At 45.1% G+C, this 22436-nt stretch overlaps 1 protein-coding gene across 1 annotated transcript in view; it reads left to right on the top strand.

The window, feature by feature from the left end:
• The first annotated feature begins 390 nt into the window (after positions 1 to 390).
• The window catches only part of LOC125901625 (semaphorin-6B-like), a 48289-nt gene continuing 26243 nt past the window's right edge, over positions 391 to 22436 (top strand). Inside the window, exons 1-3 of the mRNA XM_049597367.1 lie at positions 391 to 992; positions 21041 to 21164; positions 22108 to 22219. Coding sequence (XP_049453324.1) covers positions 21044 to 21164; positions 22108 to 22219 — 233 coding nt within the window. The 5' untranslated portion in view covers positions 391 to 992; positions 21041 to 21043. The remainder of the gene's footprint in view (positions 993 to 21040; positions 21165 to 22107; positions 22220 to 22436) is intronic.

Below are 22436 nucleotides of genomic sequence, written 5' to 3' on the forward strand. Positions count from 1 at the left end.
TATGAGCCACAAATAATTAAGGCAATTCTGAAGGCAAAAGGGGATCCAACCCAGTAAGAGCAAGTTGTACCTAATAAAGTGGCCGGTGGCGGTGTGTGTGTGTGTGTGTGTGTGTGTGTGTGTGTGTGTGTGTGTGTGTGTGTGTGTGTGTGTGTACACATACTTCCCTTTGCAGCTTTATGTTTTAGGTCCTTTAATTTGCAACTTTCATGAACATCATCAAACACGTATTTCAGTAATGCCTTGTGGCATAATGTGTTTGTAGCCTATGTGTATGTGTGTGTGTGTGTGTGTGTGTGAGAGAGAGAGAGAGAGAGAGAGAGAGAGAGAGAGAGAGAGAGAGGAAGGTAGAGGGAGGTAAAGAGAGAGAGGTCCTCCATTCATCATTGATCCACTGCAGGACTGTGTTTCAGGGGCTGTGAATTATGGGCCCCTGCTGTCACTGTGACTGCTCTGCGTTGGACATTTCACCTCGTCACTGTAAATTCAAAAAGGAGGATTACATTTTGCTGACTCCTGATTTCAAAGCCGTTGCTTGACCAAGTGCAGACAGCTGGCCGGTCCCTCTGACAGGAGACTTCTTACAGTCCGCAGTTGCAGGATCTGGGATTTTACAGGGGTCTGAACAGGGCTACCGGAGGAGAGACCGTATCCTGGATCACAGAGAGCCCCTATAGGTTGCTGTTTACGCATTAAGACTACGGACTCTTTCTCTCCTGGGTAAAAAAAAAAAAAAAAAAAGCGTTTTGTAGTTGACTGGGCGTTTAGGACGCGCTCGGTAAACGGTGATGCTACGGCGGCGCGCAGGAACCGTAGAGGGAAGAGACAGGTGAGGTGCGGCGGAGGAGCTGCTGTTATTACAGAGAGGCTTTGGATACCGAGATCCGTGGTATCCATCACCCTTTTCTCCACAGAGAGGAAGAAAAGCGACCGGAGAGGGCGAGTTGGCGACTGGCACCTGCCTCCGCCTCCCTACCTGGCCATCTGGTGCGGTGAGTGTGCCAAATGGTGGGATTGAGGGATGGGTATGTGTGAGGGGAGACGGGGGGCGGATGGGATGAACAGGTATACATCATGTGCGCATTTTTATTACTGCCACTAAACGCGATGCTGCATTATTACTCCTCCGGGTTAGCCAGTGGATGTGTGTGTTTGGCACCGCCTGGACCTTTGTGGACATGAACTGCTCTTTGTGTCTGCTGCAAGTTTGATGTTTCATTTGCGTTTCACGGGCACATCTTTGTTGCATATGGCTGCATGTCATTGTTCTTTCACGTGTTGCATTGGCTCTTACAGGGCTTATTATTGCACGTATAGGGTCGAAGTGATGCCTCAGCAGAAAGAGCTCACAATACTTTGACGTTATAACACTGCATTGCAAGGACGAGCACAAAGCCTGATTGAAATTCTTATTTAGATCACGACCCGGATCAGAGGTGGTGGTCCAAATTAGGCTTATCACTCTTTAAATGCTGTGTTTAATTGTTCCCTTGTGTACATTCAGTATGTTTTTTTAATGTTTGCCTAAGGTTTCCTGTTAACAAGAGTAAAGGTCACATGTGATGATTTGGCAGCCATAAAGTCAATTGATTATGTCATTACTAAGTCAGTGGAGAAACAGGAGTGGCATGATGGATGCACTGAGCACACTGTGTTTCTGGTATTCATTTGAGGTAGTTATTTAGACATAGATGCTCAGTGTCTGCCTCTTAGTGTTGACAAAAACTGGAGAATACTCAAAAAACATCCCAAATGCATCTTGCACACTCACAATAACTTGTCACTTAAATTACCCATAACCACACTGCACATACTCAACCTTCACAGCCCAAGTTAAAAGCTCACTCACGGGCGTCCAAGCTCTTACTGAAGTGATTTAGTAGTTATATGTAATTTATTGTTTACAACTTCATCCTTCACACTAAAAGCTATCGAGCTCCACAGAAGGACCATAACAGCTCCCAGCTGCTGCTGTTTATGTTTCTGTGTGAGTTGAAAGGCAAGAAGAGATGGTCAGAGACAAAAAAGAAAATAGATGGAGGAGGGGTGGAGGGGAGGGAGAGACAGAAACACAGACAGACAGACAGACAGATCGGGGATACAAAGGATAAAGTGTGATAGCAATCTGGCATATAGGCTACAGGGGGATCGGCAGAGGATGTAAAAGAAATGATGGAGCAGAAAGCTCGGAGCGAACGAGCGTTTAGGGAGAGGGGCTGCAGACAGCAGTCTGAGCGGGTGTGAATGGTCTCCCTGTTATCCCTGCTGCCCACACAGACAGCCACACAGCAGCCGCGTGAGCAGGTGCTAACCCCGCCACACAGCAACTGCAGGGAACAACAGGTGCAGCCACTGTTTTCTTCAGCCTCCCTTTTGGAAGGCGGTCTAACACCCGCCCAATCCCCAAACATACAGCAGAGCCCTCTGACACCGAAAACACCCACAGCCTATGCTGAAGGGAACCTAATGGATACTTCAATCTACATTTAGGGAAAATAGCGTGCAAAGGCCAGGCTTGAGTAATTCAATTAGAAAATTAATTATGTCGCAAACAAAGTTGGAGCCACTTGAAGCAATAAGGCAGAGCAGGCTGCAGGTAAAAGCAATCTAAGAGAGCCTTAGGGTGAGACAACTGCCCACAGGGACATGTAATGAGCTCTATTGATCACATAGGACCCTATTCAATCACACATGCTAAGCCACAAACAGGGCATCTCAAGCACGGGGGGGGGGGATGAGATTGCAGCATTATACAGCCTTCCCACAAACGGCAGATTAGTGTGTTGGGGGTTGCTAAGGAGCACGTTTTCTAGAAATGTGTACAATGTCAGTCTGAGATCTTGTGTGTGTGTCATTGTGTGTGTTAAATAGAGTGAGATGAAACAGACAGCAGATTTTGGAAGTGGAGAGATGTTACCTAACAGCGTCTCTGCTCCCTTCGCCGAGAGAATACGTCAAGCAATCGGCGACAAATTTCCTCTCTTTACCTCTGGTGCACAGAGAGGAACATTGACTGACGGAAACACTCCTAACACTGTGGGGCTCTGAGCTGACACTAAACTTGTAGCTTTCTTTATTTCGTATCAGACAACAGCATTTGTTTATTTTTCGCCGAACCTGAGCCACCCAGGACACTTGCTTAAAACTTCTGTCACTCGCTTTAACCTCGCTGTAGATTTCCCTGTTTTCACTCAGTCTAGAAAAACCTCCCACTCATCGCTCTGCTTATGTATGAAAGAATGTCAGTGCACGCTCTTTTATTGTTTAGATGAACTTTAAGTAACTTGCAAAACTTGCAGAATCAACTCCCATCTGCCCTAAAGCAACCACCCCTCTCTGCGCCAGAAAAATAGACATTCACTAATCTGATCGTGAAATAAAGCAAAGTTACGACTAGTGTCAGGAGATTTGAAGGAATGCTGATTTTCCTCAAAAGCGGCCAGCTACAGTATCTTTTGAAGTTCCAGTTTCACACGGAGTGCAGTGTTTATCTGGTGGTAGGGTTTGGCGGGGTTCTTTAGTACAGAATCAACACTTGAAAAAGGGTGTTGAAGTCTGCAGACCTCAGGGCAATGAGATCAGAAGGACCTGGCTGGGCAGGCATCTGCTGGGTGACCTATTCCTGCAGGGTCCTCCCGAGTGTGGACCTCATTGTGCAGGATTAAGAAGGTCAGAAGGGCAGGTGTCACGCGGGCATACTTTCTTTACTTGTCAGAAAGGAGCTCTTATCCTGAGACAAATACATTCAAAAGAAACTCTCTGGTGCAAAACATCGTGTGTTGATGTGAGAGGCTTTCAGGAGCCTAACTAGGCTTTTCGAACAACTCCTTCCAGATGTTTAAGAAGGAAAGGAGCGAGATAATAGCTACCACACAAGCTGAGGAGCTTTACCTATGGCAGGCTCCGCTGTAAATTGTCCATGCACCACGAGATAAATGATGCTCATGTGGCCGAGGTGGCTGCACCATGTGGATTTGGTTGCTGTATCAGCCACATGTGCCGCGTAATAATGCCCTGCAGTTGTTTTCAATGTACAAATCCTTCATATACTTTACGGTCGCCATGTATCTTCAGTTTTATGACTCTGTCTTCAGAGATTCCTCCCTCGAGGTGCAGCCTCTTTTAATGCATCCTTGCGCACATTGTGTGGTCTCTGCATGTAATGGGTTTACATGTGTGTTCATTTTGCAGTGTGTTGTCCTGTCTATTAAAGGTATACATGCAGGATTATCCTATAAAAGTAAAGACTCATACAGAAAATGATCCCTCTCAATCATCACTTAGGACCCACTAGAGGTGTGTGATGGTTTATTTCTCTGCAGAGACTCTGCCCTCTGCCTGTTTTTTCTTTGTTCGTTATGATTATGGGCGTGTACCCCCACAGTGTTTAGGTGAGGCTGGGGCTCTGTAAAAAGGTGACAACCAGGTGCCAGACTGTAAGCAGCAGGAATCCAAGAGACACAGCGCTGAAAAACACAAATATAGTGAGGCGAGGCAAAACGGCAAACGAGAGTGAATCTTGGGATGGCCAACAATCCTGCGTAGTATACCTTTAACAACCCCTCTAACGCCCCCTCATCGTCATCATCATTACCACTGCAGGTAGATGATGTGACATGCCAATATAATCTCACAGAAATACATGAAATTGACACCTCTTAACAACATTTTACGTGGTGCTGGGCATGAAATGTGTTAAAACGGTCAGTTTAGTTAGGTTTGGAGAACAGAAAATACATGGTTTAGGAAAAGATTGTGAATTGTCTAAAATAACTATGTAAGTGACGTAAACTTATGTACTTTGACTAGTTACCAAGCGGCAACCTCCAAGCTTAGGAAAATGAAGCCAAGGCGTAAGTGCCAAATACTGCAGTTCCGTGAATGGCCACTTGAGGCCTGCTCCAGAAACGAGTAAATCCCTATAGACACCCATGTTCGTAATGCTTATCCTCTTGAGGGTTGCGGGGGAGGGGCTGGAGCCTATCCCAGCTGACACTGAGCAAGAGGTGGGGTTCACCAGATAACCATTCACACTCACATTCACACCTACGGACAATTTAGAGTCACCTGTTACTTGGAGAAAACCCACGCTGACATGGGGAGAACATGCAAACTCCGCACAGTCGCTCCTGAGATTGAACCAGGAACCCTTGCTGTGAGGTGACAGTGCTAACCATGGTGCAGCCCCTTAATATTTACAGCCTGGTACAAAAAAAAAAATTGGTTTCCCCCTTCATGACAATTTCTTTTTAAACTCACCCATTTACATTTTATTAAGGCTTACAGCTCTGCATAATTAAGTGACAGGCTGTCTGCTGACTTTACCAAAGTCTGTGATTCAGATCCAGCCCTCCCTCCTCCACAGCTCCACCCTCCCATCCAAATTTAGTTACCTTTGGTGCCAAAAAAAACAAGATGGTGACAGCAAAATGCTAAACTTTAGGATTCAAAATAGGAATCCACGAACAATGAGTGACTTCAAGGTGGCTACATCCATTATTTTACACAATCTATAAAAAATGCGTGAAATGGACACAAGCTTTTAACAACAGACATGGAGGTTGGCATCAAATTTGTTAAATTACGTGCTGCCAATCTGTTATGTCTGTTGCGAACGGTCACAGTTGTGAAGCAGTCGCAGTTTTGGTTAGATTTAGGGAAAGAAAAACACTTAGTTAGGTTTAGAGAACAAAAAATACTTGGTTAAGCTCACGAAAAGATCATGACTTTGGTTAGAATATCTTCGTACAGGACGTAAGTGACGTAAAGTATATTGCGTAGTTACTAGGGTTGAGCAGAACACTCAGATTAAGCCATATCAATTTCAAGTTTAATGACAACTTTTGGGAGGTTTTACTCACTTACAGTTTAAACTCCACCCATTCTGGTTAAAAGTGTCATTTTCCGTAACCGCTTATCTTGTTAGGGGTCGCGGGGGGGCTGGAGCCTATCCCAGCTGACACTAGGCGAGAGGTGGGCTACACCCTGGACAGGTCGCCAGACTATCACAGGGCTGACACATAGAGACAGACAACCATCCACACTCACATTCACACCTACGGACAATTTCACCAAAGTCACCAGTTAACCTGCATGTCTTTGGGAATGGAAGGCAGGAAGCCGGGGTACCTGGAGAAAGCCCACACTAACATGGGGAGAATGTGGAAACTCCACACAGAAGGGTTCGCCAATGCCAGGAACCCTCTTGCTGTGAGGCGACAATGCTAACCACTGCACTGGCATGCCGCCACGTAGAGATCTTGTAGAGATATGAATACAAATGATTTATTTGGATGAACAGGTACAAACCCAGACAATGGTGTACTTGCTTATCCTTGGTAGTTATGTAAAGTACTTTGCATTGTTATATAAAGTCCATTAAGTTATGTTTACTTTTGCTTTCACGTGAAACACAAACATTAGTCTCCTGGGTGAAAGTCCATGTTTGTTTGACAACCCCTCTCAGCTGCCTTACGCAGACTTTCTCTCTCTTTCTACTTAATTCATGTCTCCACCACGACAAGACAAGACAAGACAAGACAAGACACAACAAGATCCTCACTGACTTTGCTTTGGCATTGTTTTAATGTTGCTAGCACGTAATTTAAACACATTTCGTGCCCACCACCCTGTTCAGAGGTGTCCATTCCACATACTTTTATGAGACCAGACCAGGCTGGACTTACAAGGTCTGTGTGGCTGCTCAAGGTACACACATGCATATTTTATGAGTGTATTGTTGTGTATGTGAGGGTCATAAGAAGTACGAGTTAGTTTTGTCCCCGAAATGGACGCATCTCTTTGCATGCAGCTGGTCCTCCCATTTAACTACCTGGCAAATTGGTTGTGAGTGATATCACAGCTGTTTCAACTTTCAGAGATAAAGGTAGTCTAATCTCTTACCTTCTGTGATCTCATTTACATCGCAAAATTGCAAAGTGAGAAAATGAGCGTCCACTTCATACTCTCACTGAGCGCACTCACACACGTCCACACGCACACACAAACAAAACAAAATAAGCAAATAACAAAGTAACCTTTTCTCAAATGCCACCGCTGAGGCACTTGACTTTTTGCTTCTCTGCACAAAATGAACGGAGGTATACACATTTCTCGGGAGCTTGGTCTACCCTCTCATATTTTGCTGCTTTTGTTGTCCAACAAATTCAGCCAGCACCTAAGCCAACGGCAGGCTTTAGTTATGGCAGCTTAGCCAGAGGGATTTGGAGGACTTTTTTATTGGGAGATAAAGGCGCATCCGAGTCCTTTGTCTCCCAGCTACTCGAGATGGTTTTGTAGCCTGATGAAGCTTTGTTGTGGCTAATCTTCCTCGCTCCTTCATCCTGTCCTCTCCCACACCCGTCCCTACTCCGAAACAAACACAACTTTTCTCTTTTAATTATGGCTTTTCATCTGGGGCCCAGTCACAACTGAGGGGAGAGGAACAAAGTGTAGCAGAAACACAATTATACCTGCGAGGAGAGGAGAGAGCTCTCGGGGGAGGTGTCGTCTCCACCAACGGCTGTGTATGCTGTCTGTAGGTGTGTGTATGTCAATCCACGAGCAGGTTCTCTGGCATTTTGATATGTGTTGTGTGTAGACCACCTATTGTGAGCTGTGATCCTCTTAGCAGGCTTCCGCCAAAAGAGCTATATTTACCCTTAGTGGTGATCACAGCACACAAAGAGCGGCATGACGAGAGTATGAGCTACCTTTCAGCCGAGCCTCCCTCTAAGTGAAGCCACTAACTGTGTATGAGATATATGGTAATGGCTGCCACGTTTGAGACATTAGCACAGCCTGTTTAGCATAGTCTTTGTTGAAGTAGAAAATGACAGAAGGGGAGATGTTGGGCTGTGGTCAGTCAAACCATAGAGAGCAAACAAACCAAATATACAACAAAGAACTGATACTTTTGGCTGGTATCACGATTTATTTATACCAAGGGAACACCAATTTTCAAGCAGTAAGATGATTCTTCTTTGTGCTTCATATTAGAAAATCACAAAGGTTACCATAAGACACTTAAGCAGAAGGAAAAATGCTCCCCAGAGACAGATGTCATGGACTACCTCGTACAGTACAAAGTGCACCATTAACACTGTGTGACAAAACAGAATAATAGCGGCATTAAAACGGGTCAAATTCACAGACGAGAACCGCCTGTCACTGTTGTGTAATTAGACTGCGTCTTCGTTGCCGTCGTACGCACCGGAGTGTGCGTGTGTTTCGACTCTGTGCTCATAGTGTGTGTCTGAGTGCGTGCACCGCATACTCATGTGCTCGCCTCTAGCTCAGAGCTGTGCAGTGAATGTATATGTGCTTACTGCAGTCAAACTCTGGTTAGTAACGTTTGCCCTTGCTGCAGCTCGTACAGCACCATAAATGTGTGTGTGTGTGTGTGTGTGTGTGTGTGTGTGTGTGTGTGTGTGTGTGTGTGTGTGTGTGTGTGTGTTTGTTGTTTTCATGTGCATTTCTTTCTCAGTCTCAGTGCAGCACCAGACGCACATTCATTCCCTGTTTCGCAGCCCAAATTTTCGTCATTTGCGAGCGTTTGATTGTTTTTCACCTGCATTCTCTGAGCTTTGTGTTTATCCCACTGCATGTACATGTCCATTAACCATAAGCTGATAACTCACTGCATCCATAGGCTACTGTGTGTCTGTCACTAGCAGCAATTTGGCTTTAGGCAGAAGGCCTGATTGGGGAAGAAGTCTGAGGGGAGATGGAGCTCTCTCTGGCTAGACTCCAGCTCTGTCCATCCTATTTTAATTACCTATGGCACTCACCCAGGGGAATATCTCCCTTCCTCTCTGTCTCTGTTTCTTCCCTGCTCTCCTTCTTCATCTCTCTTCTCTACCTTTGCTCGCATCTTCTCTTTTCATCTCCCTCTTTAGTTCATTCTTCGCTCCCACTATCTCTCTCTTCTTCCCATCTCCTCTTTTCCTCTTTCGCACGCATAACCTAACAGCGCACAGCTGCGTCAAAGGCCTATGCAGAGGTAACCTTTGCATTAGCATATAAATGACCCTGTAGATTGAATAGTATTTTAGGATATTTAACAGCAAAAGACAGATTCCCTTAACTCTGATTAGACCTGTTCCGAGGAGACAGGCAGCCACTTGAGGGAATATCGCCTCCACCTCGATAAGATAAAGACTTGACACAGTGATTCCACTGCCGAAGAGAGCATGACTGTGTGTGTGTGTGTGTGTGTGTGTGTGTGTGTGTGTGTGTGCCTGTGCGTGTGCATGGGTGGGTATGTGCATGCACGTTTGCACTGTGTTTACGTCTGTGTGAACAGGAATCTGAATACATATCCGTGTGCTCATTTGTCTTCACTCTGACCTGTTTGGTTTGCTTTGACAGCATGTGGTTTTACTGGTGTTGCCACCTGATATGGTAGAATATTAATACAGCAAATAATTATTCCCACGGCAACCATTTTGATCTTGCATCCAGTCCAGTTACCTAACAGTTATCTCTACAGCAATGTGTGGACCTTACAAACATTTACCACCTGAGCTGGTGCTGTGAATTTGTGAAACTGAAGAAATTGTTCATTTAATTTTTGGTGGAGAGTGTTTTGTTAGTTTGTTCCTTTTAAAAATGGAAGTTTAATATTCGAGTTATGAGCTACCAACACTGGCAGGACTAAATACTAGTAGCCTGGTAGGCCAAAGGTATACTGCCTGTCCTACTACGCCCACCTCTCCTACAGAAAACAGGCAAACTCTACATCACTCCTCATCCCCTCCTTTAGTGCTCACCAGCAAAAGTGAAAACCAACCTTTGGCTTTACCACAGCTAATGTGCGGCTGTGGCCCACTAGGAGCAGGTCATCCACTAATCGGAAGGTTGGCAGTTCGCTCCAGTCAGCATGTCGAAGTATCCTTAGGCAACATACTGAACCCCACATTGCTCTGGATGGTTGTACCATCGGAGTGTGAGTGTATGTGAATGTCTAAACCGAGTAGCAGGTGGTTCCTTGTATGGCAGCCTTGGCCACACGTGTGTAAATGTGTGTGTGAATCTGTAGTGTAAAAATACTTTGAATGGTCGAAAGACTGGAAAGGCGATATACAAGTGCAAGTCCATCTATCTAGCCCCAGATTCACTCTCGTTTTCTGCTTTGCATTTCACTTATGTATTTGCATTTTTTCAATGCTGTGTCTACGATTTTCGTAGCTTCCACTTGTTCGCTACCTTTTTATGAAGTCCAGACCTCGCCTGTGTACTGTTGTTGGCTGGGGGGCTACATGCCCATAAACATCACACCCACAGGAAAATATGACGGAAATACAGGCGGAGGGCAGAGTCTCTGCAGATAGATACACCACTGCACACTTTATAGTGGGTTATACGGGATGATTGAGTCTATACACAGTTTTCTTAAGACAATCCTGCATAATATATCTTTAAATTTTGAGCTTTAACCCCTCTGGATTCTTCAGATCCATGTGTTTGTCATATATATTTTTCAACTGAGTCAATAGCCCTTTTTAAACAGGAATTTGCAAATTTGCAGGAAAGCCCAATCAGTCTTCTTTCAGCATTGGCAGTATAAAAACAAAGTCGGGGAGTGCAGCAAAATGCCACCTACCTACTGTTGTTTATACAGAATGCGCCTTTTTCAGGGCAATGGAGGGCGTGAGCAAGTAACAAAACGTGTAGCTTAGCGTGTGACGTAAACAGTGACGTGGGAGGGAAGCCGCAGCTGGTCAGTCCTTTGGCAATTCTCTCGTAAGTTGGCCCGTTCCTCACCATCCTCATCATCTGACAGTTAATGGCCTCTTTGTTTGCAAGGGCAGGGAAGGCGCGCAATTCCTTGTCTCCCCAGTTGCTCATCTTTACAGTGTCTCTTGCTACTAGCTGCTCGCTAATTCCTGCTATCAGCTGTTTTCTGTTTATCCACCGCCAGTGGCTCGCATGTGCGGCGTCATCAACAGCTCCTCCCACAGGTCATCAACAGCCCCTCCTGTTGCAGAAGGCCGCCTCGGTCTGTTTAAACTAAAAGGGTTCCGCCAGTGTGACTACCCTACGAGGCGGGAAATTGGGCACCTCGGATCAACTCGCCAATTCGGCTCTGTTGGTCTAAACGCTCACAGCTTGCTGGCAAAAGGGCCTGACATTCGCAGAAAATCTGGCAGGTTAAAAGGGGCTAATCAGACAAGCCAAGTGCTCACACCAGTGTAAGAGTGCTAAAATTTTTCCGTTAAATACTGGTTTCCAATTACCAACTTCTTTCTTGAAGTCTGCACATTGTTATATTTTCCAATTTCACTTTTTATGCTTTGTGTTAAAAGTTTCTTTTAAAAAAGACACTAAAGTGAAATCTCAGATCCAAGATTCAAAACATCCCTCTTGAATGAGCTGTTAACAACATTCAGATCATTAATTTAGCAGCAAAGAAACATTTGCTATGTGAAGATATAGCGCAGTAATGGCGCCCTAAGCAGAGAATGAAGTCACACTACATCTATGTCTGTTGTAATCTGAGTTTCTCTGTTCTTTGTTGTCATAGATTGTGTGTATCCTACTGGCTTGCTAATCGCCGCTGGTCTGCACTGCACTCCTACCGCTGATACCGCCGTCCCTACCTACAGTGGCGAAACAATGTTGTCAAGGAGGCATAACGCCCACCCTCCAGTTCTCCCCCATGTTAGCCCGGTTAGCTCTGTCAGCACTGTTGCTGTTGTTGGCACTGTTAGCACCACTAGCTGCTGGCCAACAGCTCAGTCACCTCCATATTGAGAGCCATGTGCAGGCAGCCCTGGCTTAGACTCTGACTCATGCTCTAAATGTCACCTACACCTCCTGTAACAACTTACAAGACACCTGAGAGTTACATCCGTTAAGCAAACATCATGTTGCACCTGATGGTGCTACTGACGGACAAGCTACAGATTTATGTTCTGGAGTCACACGATGTTTGTCTGAACTTTTTCCCCTGGAATTAATCTTGTCTGGTATCAGCACTGTGCCATAGTTAGAAACAGGGTTACATTTTGTTCACGCCCTTTCCACTCCAGTGGAAATCTGTTTTAAGACTACTAATGAAGCTATAGTGCTTGTAGGGTGGAGTCCTGAAGTGTGAAGGTGACCCAGTTCTCCCAGTTTAGCCCGTGTCTGTGTTTCTACCCTCAGGCCATCTTGCTTTTATTCCGGGCTTTAACCTGCATACCGTCTTCAAGGAGCAAGTGTGTTACAAATGAGACGAGCTTGTAAAGGATCTCAGCCGAGCCTTCGTGCTGATATGTTTTACTTTCTTGATCCGTCTTCTTTTAAAATTGTAGCTCAACCTGTCATAATAATCCGGCAGAGGAAGTCTCAGAGCTTCCTTTGACAAAAAGCATTAAGCAAAAGACTTATTCTCACACACACTTTTTTTGTCCAAAATCAAGTTTGTGGCATCACAGCTCACCGTATGTCCAGTAAAGCTGTTTCTAATGAGTCTGAGTGGTTTTACATAAACAGAAGAAGAAGGATTACAAAGCGAGCTCATTCAGATTCAGCTGTAATATTACATCCTTGAAGGGGAAACCCCTCGGAAAAAAACAGGGCTCAGCACCGAGCATCTTTTCTAAGTGAATGTGTAATAAATGCATTGTTGCGTTTTCAATGAATATTTTTTCATTGTTGACATATTGATTTCAAATAAGCTACACTGTGTTGCCAGCATGTGGATAATGTGGAGACAAAATGCTTGCAGCTCCCCCATCCCCCTCCTCGCCGAGAGAGAGGGGACCCCCACCTCCCTATATCGGTGTCCATGTATGTGTTCACTCATATTGATGTGCATTTGGGATTTGGGTTAAAGCTTAAGCATATGCATCAGTGTGTGTACGCATCAGTGTGTGTGTGTGTGTGTGTGTGTGTGTGTGTGTGCGCTCACACATACGTACGCTTGTATGTGTTAGAGGGCGAACCCGCCCTCCTCGCTTTCACATCTACTGCAACAGAACATCTCTGCCTTGCTTTGCTATTGGTTGCTACGGTAACAAAGGCACAGAGTGGAGTGGCTGCAGCAGCTAAGGAGAGAGAGCCAGAGAGAGATTTTTTGCCTGTAGACCTAATCACAACGACAGATTTAACGCAACGCATCAGAAAACACAGTTCAGACACAGTGACTAGCGAAATGTCAACGCCAACAGAAAGATGTGTTTAGGTTTAACGCGTCCAATTTCTGTCACACTCACATGAATAACACACATATTAAAGGATTAATTAACGGCTGTGCCGTGGCTGGGTGCAGCACAGGTCATGGCTCTCTGCAACAGTGCTCGCAGCATCAGTGACGCCAGTTCGCTGTGTATCTGCGCCTTCACCCGGACAGCTGAGGCCTTATGTATTTATGTCTTAGTGTCTCTTCGTGGTCAGTAAATGCTCCTCGGTGCAGATAGGGATGGGGCTCTTTATTCTGTCTCTGTTTAGCGGGATGAGAGTGTATTGATCTTGCTCAGCAGCTTTAATAGTTGAGATGCCCTCTGCAAACATGACCAATACACACTAAAGGCTGCTGAGGCATTTCAGGATGGGATTATGGGTAAATATTAAAAAGATAATCATTAAGTAGATATCTTCCATATAGTTTGTTGGCACACTGTGGGGCTGTGTAGAATTACCCAGCATGCAGCTCACCCCCTGTCATCAGCTGTGGCAGGTGAACAAGAGCACGCCTGAGGAAAAAGACTTTATTAAATGGAGCTCGGGCCCATGAGCCGATGAGGACGAAACATATGGACAAACTGATAAGAGGTGAACGCAGGTGATTATGCTTCTTCAGATGACCTGCTGATTGGTTAATGATGTGAGTGTTAGCAGGTGATTTGCTAATGGGTTGCCTGATGAGGGTAGATTACACTGAGCGGCTGTCGTCGTTGTTACATGCGTCCCGTGATAACAGTGTCAGTGTCACATCATTTAATCCTATCACACCAACATGATCTGACACAAATAGCATAACACCCTTTCTTCTTTCCACTCGCTCGTCTCTCATCCCTTGATTTCCTGATACCCATTCTGTCACCCGCGGTCTGTTTTTTTATAGCTTGATGAGCTGGAAGTCTGCAGCAGGCGGTATCTCTCTTCCGCTATCTTTTTTTTTGTCTTTTGCTCAGACCACCTCTGTCTTTTATCTTTCATCTGTCTCTTCTGTCTTTCGGCTCAGCGGGGAAAACGCGGAACTCTTGATAACCGACTGTCAAAGCGCTGCCTCAAACCTCTTTTTATAGCCCAGGGCGTTAAAAATACTGCCTTTGTCATGGCATTGGCCGGCGGCAGAGTTCTAATATGTTGGCCATGGTCCAGATCTGATGGTTTATCTTATGGATCAATAAGCTTAATCGATACGCACTCTAATGAGGAGGCTGCATTAATGATCGGCTGCAGGGTTTTGGTATGTGGCGGGCTGTTTGCATACATGTTTGAGAAAGGAGCAGGGAGTGAGGAGGGAAAGAGGGATGCCCAGCTTTGGCTCTTTTGCTAATTTTTTTCATAGCCTCCAGCAGTGCCGCTGCATGTTTTAACCAGATATGCCGTGTTTTTTTATTTTCAGAGTAAGTTAGGCTACTTAGGAAGGTCATCAGTTTGCATGTGAATAATACTACACACGTTTTAGGGCTGTTTTATGCACACAATTGTTTGTTTTTCAGTGTTTGTATCTCTACAGTTTTTCACACCAGGAAAATGCACTTGTATAGCACCTTTCCAGTCTTCTAACCGCTCAAAGCACTTTTACACTATATCACATTCACCCATTCACACACACATTCACACACTGGTGGCCGAGACTACCATACAAGGTGGAACCTGTTACTCAGTAACCATTCACAAGCTCTCACACACCCATGGAGCAGCCATCAGGAGAAATTTGGGTTTCAGTTGGTGTTTCTCAAAGTCAAGGACCCTTCCTTGGTCGGAGGAGTCCTTCCAAGGAAGGGTCCCACAGAGGCAAGGCAAGAGTCCTTCTTAGCATTCGGTGAACACACATTGGAACAGGCTAACAAGTGTCCCCAGGTGTGCGTCTTGATGTTGTTGTACAAGTTGAACAAATGTATCAGTATTTTTGGAGTCACGTGACTTGTAGGTAGAATATATTTCTGGATAATACTTGGATTAACCTGGATTAAACACACAGGTAGGCTAAATGAAACTTTTGTGGCACTTCATGCTCCATCACTTCTGTAAATGATTCATTAAAAAAAATTTTATGCTTTATCTTAAGTACTGTATTTTAAAAAGCTCATTATTTGGCAGTGGACGCATTGGAAAGTGTAAATTATGATGTATGATAAATACTCCTGGAAATATTTATCTAAACTCTGCTAGGCTCCACTGGGGCAGGTTTCATTGAAGAGGTCCCGCCTTCACATCCAGCAAATCATGTGCAAAGAATTGTGGCTACTTAATACCCGGTGAGGATACACACATGCATCCTGAAAATACCTGTGTGTATCCCCCAGAAAACAATCCATCAGTGGAAAAATTTCACAGTCAAGTGTGGCACAAACCTTCCCCAAATATTATTTCACTAACAAAGACCACGCCAGGGTAGATTGCATAGAAACAGTTTATTGGTTACGATAGATTAAGGAGAGCTTGGATGATGAAGTAGCGGTCTAGAAGAGTGATGCAGGTAAGGAGGGAAGGGGTTAGTGTTCGAGGGATGGTGGGATGAGGGTAAAGGGATGTGGGATGAGGGGTTGTTGGTGAGGGCTGTATGGGATGGGAGGAAGTGGTGGGGAGGATTAGGGGTTTAGGTGTGGATGGACGGATTGGTTTGGCGGACTCGGCTCGTGGCTGCAAGACCGGGTGGAACCAGGCAGGGTCTAGACTCTGGGTGGGGGAACCGTCTCTCGCAGGCTCCTGGTGTACGGAGTCCCCCACTTACTGTATTCAGACAAGGACAGAAGTAGAAAATAGGGGGTCGGGGAGGGAGGGACGTGGAAACAGATTCAAAGGGTGAGGAAATGGATGAGGTGTGCTTAAATACTCGTAGTACGGAAATGAATCCATCTGAGGCGTGGTCTGTGTTCCCGAATCTTGTTATGAAACTTTATGTATCAGAGAAATCCAAAATCAGCACAACAAACTAGGCCAACAAGCAACTAAACTATGCCATTTAATTTTTTGACACATCCCGAAATGTAACAAAACCAACCATTTAGCCAAAGGCAGAGAGACTGGCCCCCAGCTTATGTAGTCTGCAGCCAGCCCAGGTGAACTGAATCTCCCTGACGACCCCACTCCACTCACCAGGCTCCTGAAGAGACAGGTCTACTACTTGAAATATACAAATATAAAGCTCCATTTCAATACGGAATGCAAAAAGCAATACGGTACAGTTCAGTTCGTCGGTACGCTTTTTTTCAGTTTCCACTGTGAAAAGTTGTAGATGGTACCAATGAATCCGCTCTGTACCATCCCCATGTTTGGTCCCCCCCTGTTGGGGTACTAAAAGGTGGAGCTGTGAACACTGCAGTCTGATTGGTCAGTAGAGGACGGTCACTCTGCTCAGGGCTGAGTTGTGGCTGGTTTTGAAGCTCATGTAACCACTGTTCATACTGTGGAGAGTTTCACATATATTAATAAACTGTAACAATAGCTGCTGTAGTCTGGGAAACTCTTTCAAACCTGCTACTTTTAAATATCCCATTAAGAGAGACTCAGCCTGTTCTATTTTGTTCTGAAAATGTCGGCGTGCAGCCTCATTCTGTGGATGATAAACGAAGTGCAGACTGATGGAGGAAATACAGTGAGTGATGGATGAAGCAGTGAATGACAACAACCCCGCCCTCAGTTAAGAGTACTGTTTGCGGTGGAAACACTAGGGTCTAGGTACCATGTCTAAAGGGTTACCTTTGGCTCCAAAGGTATCATAACAAAAGTGTTGGGTGGAAACGGTTCTCACATGTACAATGCCAACATTTATTAAGCCAACTGGGTTGATAGAGATCATTACTGTTTCAGAAATGTAAGAACCAAGTTGGTAGGACATGGAAAAGGCTAAATAAATGGATTTTGACACTTCTTATAACATCTTTTGTCTTGCTTTGTCCTGGGCTACAACTCCCACAGCACTTTTTTAGTCTATATTTGTTTACTATTTGGCAAATTGGCACCAATAAAAGTCTTCTGCATTAGCCTTGAGCAGTTCCTGTCTGTAAGACACCAAAGAATGAATAGTCTTTTGATACTGAAATAAACTGAAATGTGATGATTTTCCAGCAAGTCCTGTCAGGAGCGTCTTTTTTCCTGTAATTTATAAGCCGATTTGTGAACCTTTTATTATGCGATGAAGGGGATAATGATAATCCCTGAAAGAGTAAGTCACATTGAATCTAAAAATATGTATACCATGTCTGCGTGCTGAGATTTGAGTGAGTTAGGAGTCTGAGAAGAAAGGGTGTGATTTTCTGACGCAAACTATAACCACATGACGCCTAATCTCTCTGGAGCACACGCTTCGTTTAACTCCATCCATCCATCGTCGCGCTCCGTACAAGACAGCAGAATTTCATTTTAGGTTTAAGCATCAAATTTGGATCCTCTCATGAAATGGCCATAATGAAATGAGGCTGACCCTGCACCTGACTCAATCAGCGCCAGTTCAGGGAATCCCAATGGAGATAAGATGAAACAAACCTCCCCCTCCACCCCTCCACCCCACCTCAGGGCTCCTCCGGCGCTTCTGATGACGAGACGGCTTAGAGGTGTCAAACGTGCAATCACTGGGCTAGAATTTGATTTGAAGTGGCCCCCAGTGTATAGTCTGCAGCACCACATCGCCTCACTGATGTCCTCAAACAGCTTGTCACTCAAAACACCTGCACCGTCAAGTGTTGGCAACACAGGTGAATTATGTATATGAGTAAGTGTGTGTGTTACATCTGGGTGCATCTGTGCACTTCAAATAGCAGTTGTCATCACCTTAGCAACCAGCACATCCACCTCTCTACCTGTTCTATCTTTGAAAACAGTCGTAGGGTTTTTATCCTAGAACAGACAAGCTGAGAGATATAAAGGAAGAGAAATGAAGGGGAGGAGGTGATGGAGGGAGGGAGACGGAGGATGAAAGGAAATAAGCGGGGGTTGGGGGAAACATGAAACACGGCATTCAGGTTGATTTGATGGCAAAGGCGTTCATATTGCTCGCATCTTTTTCTTTAATTTCTAACCTTTCTTGTCATTTCTGTTCCATCAAACTCCACATTTTCCAGGATTTTAGCAGCACTCTGTGCAATCCAAGACAAAATGCGAGCACTCCGCCCTTTTTGTTCTCCTCATTTGTCTTGTCTTTCTCTTTATGTCTCCTCTTCTTTTTCAAAGTTTTCCACACATCAAAGACAGTGCAGCTGAACCACAGGCATTTTGAGTCGATGCATAGAAAAGCTTCCACTTTTAAACCTGTTTTTGATGGTGTGGCTGCTGCAATTTATGAGCGGTAGTAACTTATGTGCAGCAGTGTTATTCCACTGTCTTGGTTTAATGGGTGACAGAGATGCTGATGTAGAGCATGGGGGCTTGTTTTTGACAGTTTGACCCCTCTCTGCAGCACGTTGGTGTGTCTGTTGGTCGGTCATTCCACCACTTTGGTCCAGACTGAAATGTCTCAACAACACTCATGGTCCTCAGAGGATGAACGCTTCAAGTTTTTGTGACTTTCATCTAGCGCCACCTTCAGATTAAAATTTCTATTTGTCACGTACACCAAATAACCTCCCTGCTAAAGAAATGACACTGACATCGGCCACAGCTATACTGTGTTAAGCATGCTAACACGCTTAACTAAGATGGTGAACCCAGTAAATGTTGCACCCTTTAAACATCAGCATGCATCCAGCTTAAAGGGTAACTTTAATTTTCAACCTGAAGCCTATTTCCCGCGTTTCTGTGTTTCAGTGATTAATGGGAACAAACATTTTTTAAAGTGTTCCAGTACTGGGAGAGAGCACTGGAGCCAGCAGTGGTGAAAAAGGCTGCCGTGCAAGCTAGCTACTTGGGGCAATTATGCACCGTGAAGTCACGCCCACTTAAGTGGTTGTGTTTTTTTCGTCACTAACAGGCTCAGATTATTATTATTAGTGTCTGACAACATTATAGAAAGGATCCCTACAGAGATAAACCTTTTTGTCCAAGAGTAAGATCCTTTTTGTTCCACCAGAAACAGCCCCAAAATCATTATCGCCAAACCCACCACTGTGGTTAGCACCGTTGCCTCACACCAAGAGGGTTAAGGGTTCGAACCTGCGGGCCAGCTGGAGCCCTTCTGGATGGGTTTCCTTTGGGTTCACAAGCTTCCTTTCACAGTCTAAAGACATTCAAGTTAAGTGCCTTTAAATTGCCCGTAGGTGTAAATGTCAGCATGAATGGTTGTCTGTCCTTATAACCCCTTTTAGACTGCCTCTTCAAGGCGGGAATTTCACGCTGTTATGCTGCCTCGCCGTTCTGTATAAAAGGTCCAATCACTGAACAGAGTTGTCTCGCCTCTGAGCTGGGAACAGTGGCAGTAACAGCGCCGAAACATTAGCCCTTTTTACACAGAGATGGCGGTATAGGGAGAAGTCGAAGTCCCCTTTTCATACCGCCTTTGCATTTTTACACAGAACCAAATGACTGGAGCATCCCTCCACTCCAGGATGAAATGTTTGACTGTTTCACAGCATCGTGGAATCAAAAGAGGCGTGATGGGCATTACATGTAGCGCAACTGTGTCAGCCTCTAGAGTGACATACAACACATGCATCAGCAGCACTTTATAAACAATAACAATGGCATAACATAGCAATTCTAATTTATTACCATCTTGGTTATATGACAGCTGATCTCGCCCTCTGCTCGGAGGGTAAGGAACTCCCGGACTTAAGTGTTTTCCCAAATTGCGGACATTTTCAGCAGCTGTTCTTCTTTGAGTTAGCCACTAACTGCTACTTTTTAAATCTCCTGTGATGGTTCGATTGGCGGTGTTACTACCTCCTGTGGTGGGTTAAAGGTGAGACAAGTCTGTCCCCCTACTCCGCGGCCGTACCTTATACACAGAACGGCGAGGCGGCATAGCGGCATGATATTTCTGCCGTGAACAAGCAGGCATAAGGGGGGGCGTATGTGTCAGCCCTGTGATAATCTGGTGACTTGTCCAAGGTGTACCCCACCTCCCGCCCAATGTCAGCTGGGAAAGGCTCCAGCCCACCTGCAACCCTGAACAGAATAAGCAGTTACAGATAATGGATGGGTGTCAGTGGCAAAAACAAACACCTTTTAGTTGACGACACGTAAATTGGCCATGCACAAATATCCCGAGTTGTTACATTGCAGCCTGTTTCCCCTCATTACTGAACCAATTTTTAAAAATGTTGTTCTGAATAGTCACTTAGACACAGAAACTTGAAAAAAAAAAGGGTCCAGGTTAAAAAATATCGTTACTGTTGAAAGAACTGCTGAAGTAGCCTCCCACAGCTTCACAGTGTGACCTTTTTGTGGCCTCTTAACTTTTTAAAGACAAAAATCTTTTCACTCCCCCTTTTTTTCCTTGCTTTTGATTTAGAGCATTCTTGACTTTTGACCTTTAGAAAGACATTGTCCAGCTTCTCCCACTCACTCCTCTTTCTACTCTCTCAATAAAGACCAGCTATTCCTTCTCTGTCGCAAATTGCCCGTAATGTACCCGCCATATGTCCGCGCAGACACACAATTAGCCAAAGGAGCATTACCACCCAATGTGGCTTTGTAAGGCTGTGACTGTTTTGTCTCTTGGTGTGTTATATGACTGTAAGTGTCCCCTTCAGTTCACACAGCTTGACAATGGAGTGACATTTCTGACAATAGATCCTCATTACACCTCCACGCAGACAATAGAAACACATTAGCTCCCTGCTGAGGCCAGGTTGGTGGCAGCAGTCACCCTGCTGCACTTCTGACCCTGTCGTCACACACACATGCACACACCTGTCGAATATGAACACACACTAATATACGCTGTCGCACATGCACACATACAGAGAACACAACAATGACATTTTTCTCTCCCCTCTCTCTTTAGTGCATGTGTGTTGCTGCCATGGCGACCGTGGCTCCTCCCCTCACATTTCTGCTCCTGCTGCTTCAACTGGCGGATGGCTCATTCCCAGAGGAACCCAGTCCACTCAGCTACGTCCCCGTAGAGGGTATGCTTCCTTCCTGCTGTGTGTGCGTGAGAGAGAGAGAGAGAGTGTGTGACTGTATGTGCAGTGCTGATGATAAATGACTTCAAGGTGGATGTGGAAATCAGGGGTCAGGGGTCAGAGCTTTGGTGTGGAGCTGCTCTCCAGCTTCCCGGGCATACAGATAAATAAAGAGACTTCACCCTGTGTGTCTCAGTGGCAGCATGGTAAATATGAGAGAGACAGACAGACAGACACACAGAGAGATGATTGTTATGGATTTTGAGAAGTGCAGGAAGATGAAAAAGTGGGAGACAATTGGATTAGATGGGGTGATACAGATGACAAGAGAGAGGGCTGAGGGGTGGAAGAGAGAAGGGGAGGAGACAGGTGGAGATGGATCACTACGTCCTCCTCTCTCCCTCCCCTGCAGTCAAGGACAATGAGACGTTCTCCCAATCTGTCTCCTGATGATGAGGGCTCCCTGTGGAGACCGTTGTCCTCCTCTTCGAAACTTTCCCGTTAGTCTGATACTGCCACTTTCTCTCTCCACCTCATCTGTACTCTGCCACTTATCTGAAATGTAGGGAGGAGAGGGAGAGGGAGGGAATGCCTTTTTATCCCACGATAAAATTACAATAATGGTTGCACACAGTTTTTCTCATTATGGCACTGCATGCATCAACAAAAGCAAAAAAAAAAAAAAACACACTAAGAGGATTAAAGCGTTTCAGTGTACTTTAACTGCTGCACCGTTCATCTTTTCCCATTATCTCAGTTTTGCTAAACAAAAGCATCAAGAATGAGTGAAGACACTATTAAAGTGAAGGTTATGGAAGTTCTTAGAGTAAATATAGATGCAAAAAGTGCTCGCTCTGTCATCAGCTGTCAGAGCATCCTTGAGCAAGGCACTTAATTTTTACAGCGAGTGTTTTACTCTATTTGTCTGTCTGTCTGTGTGTGTTAGTGGTGCGGAGGTATCCGGTGTTCTTGGGCAGAGCTCATCGCTCGGCTCAGAGACAGGAGCTGCACATCCAGACGGTCCTCCAAGTCAACCGCACGCTCTACATAGGAGCCAGGTAACCAACGGCAACCACCTCCAACTGTGTGTTACTGACGTGCTCGCATTAATATCCTTTTGCTTTCATTTGATGCCTCAGCTTCCATCTGCTGTCACTCTGCGGAGGACATTTTCAGTTTGTTGTTGCGAGGAAGCATTCAAATCGTGCTTTTAAATGTCAAGCGAAAGCTGTTTGTTCACATTACTCTTAGATATGAAATATGGGAAATAGTAAA

The sequence above is a fragment of the Epinephelus fuscoguttatus genome, linkage group LG15, assembly GCF_011397635.1.
Source record: "Epinephelus fuscoguttatus linkage group LG15, E.fuscoguttatus.final_Chr_v1".
Classification (NCBI taxonomy): domain Eukaryota; kingdom Metazoa; phylum Chordata; class Actinopteri; order Perciformes; family Serranidae; genus Epinephelus; species Epinephelus fuscoguttatus.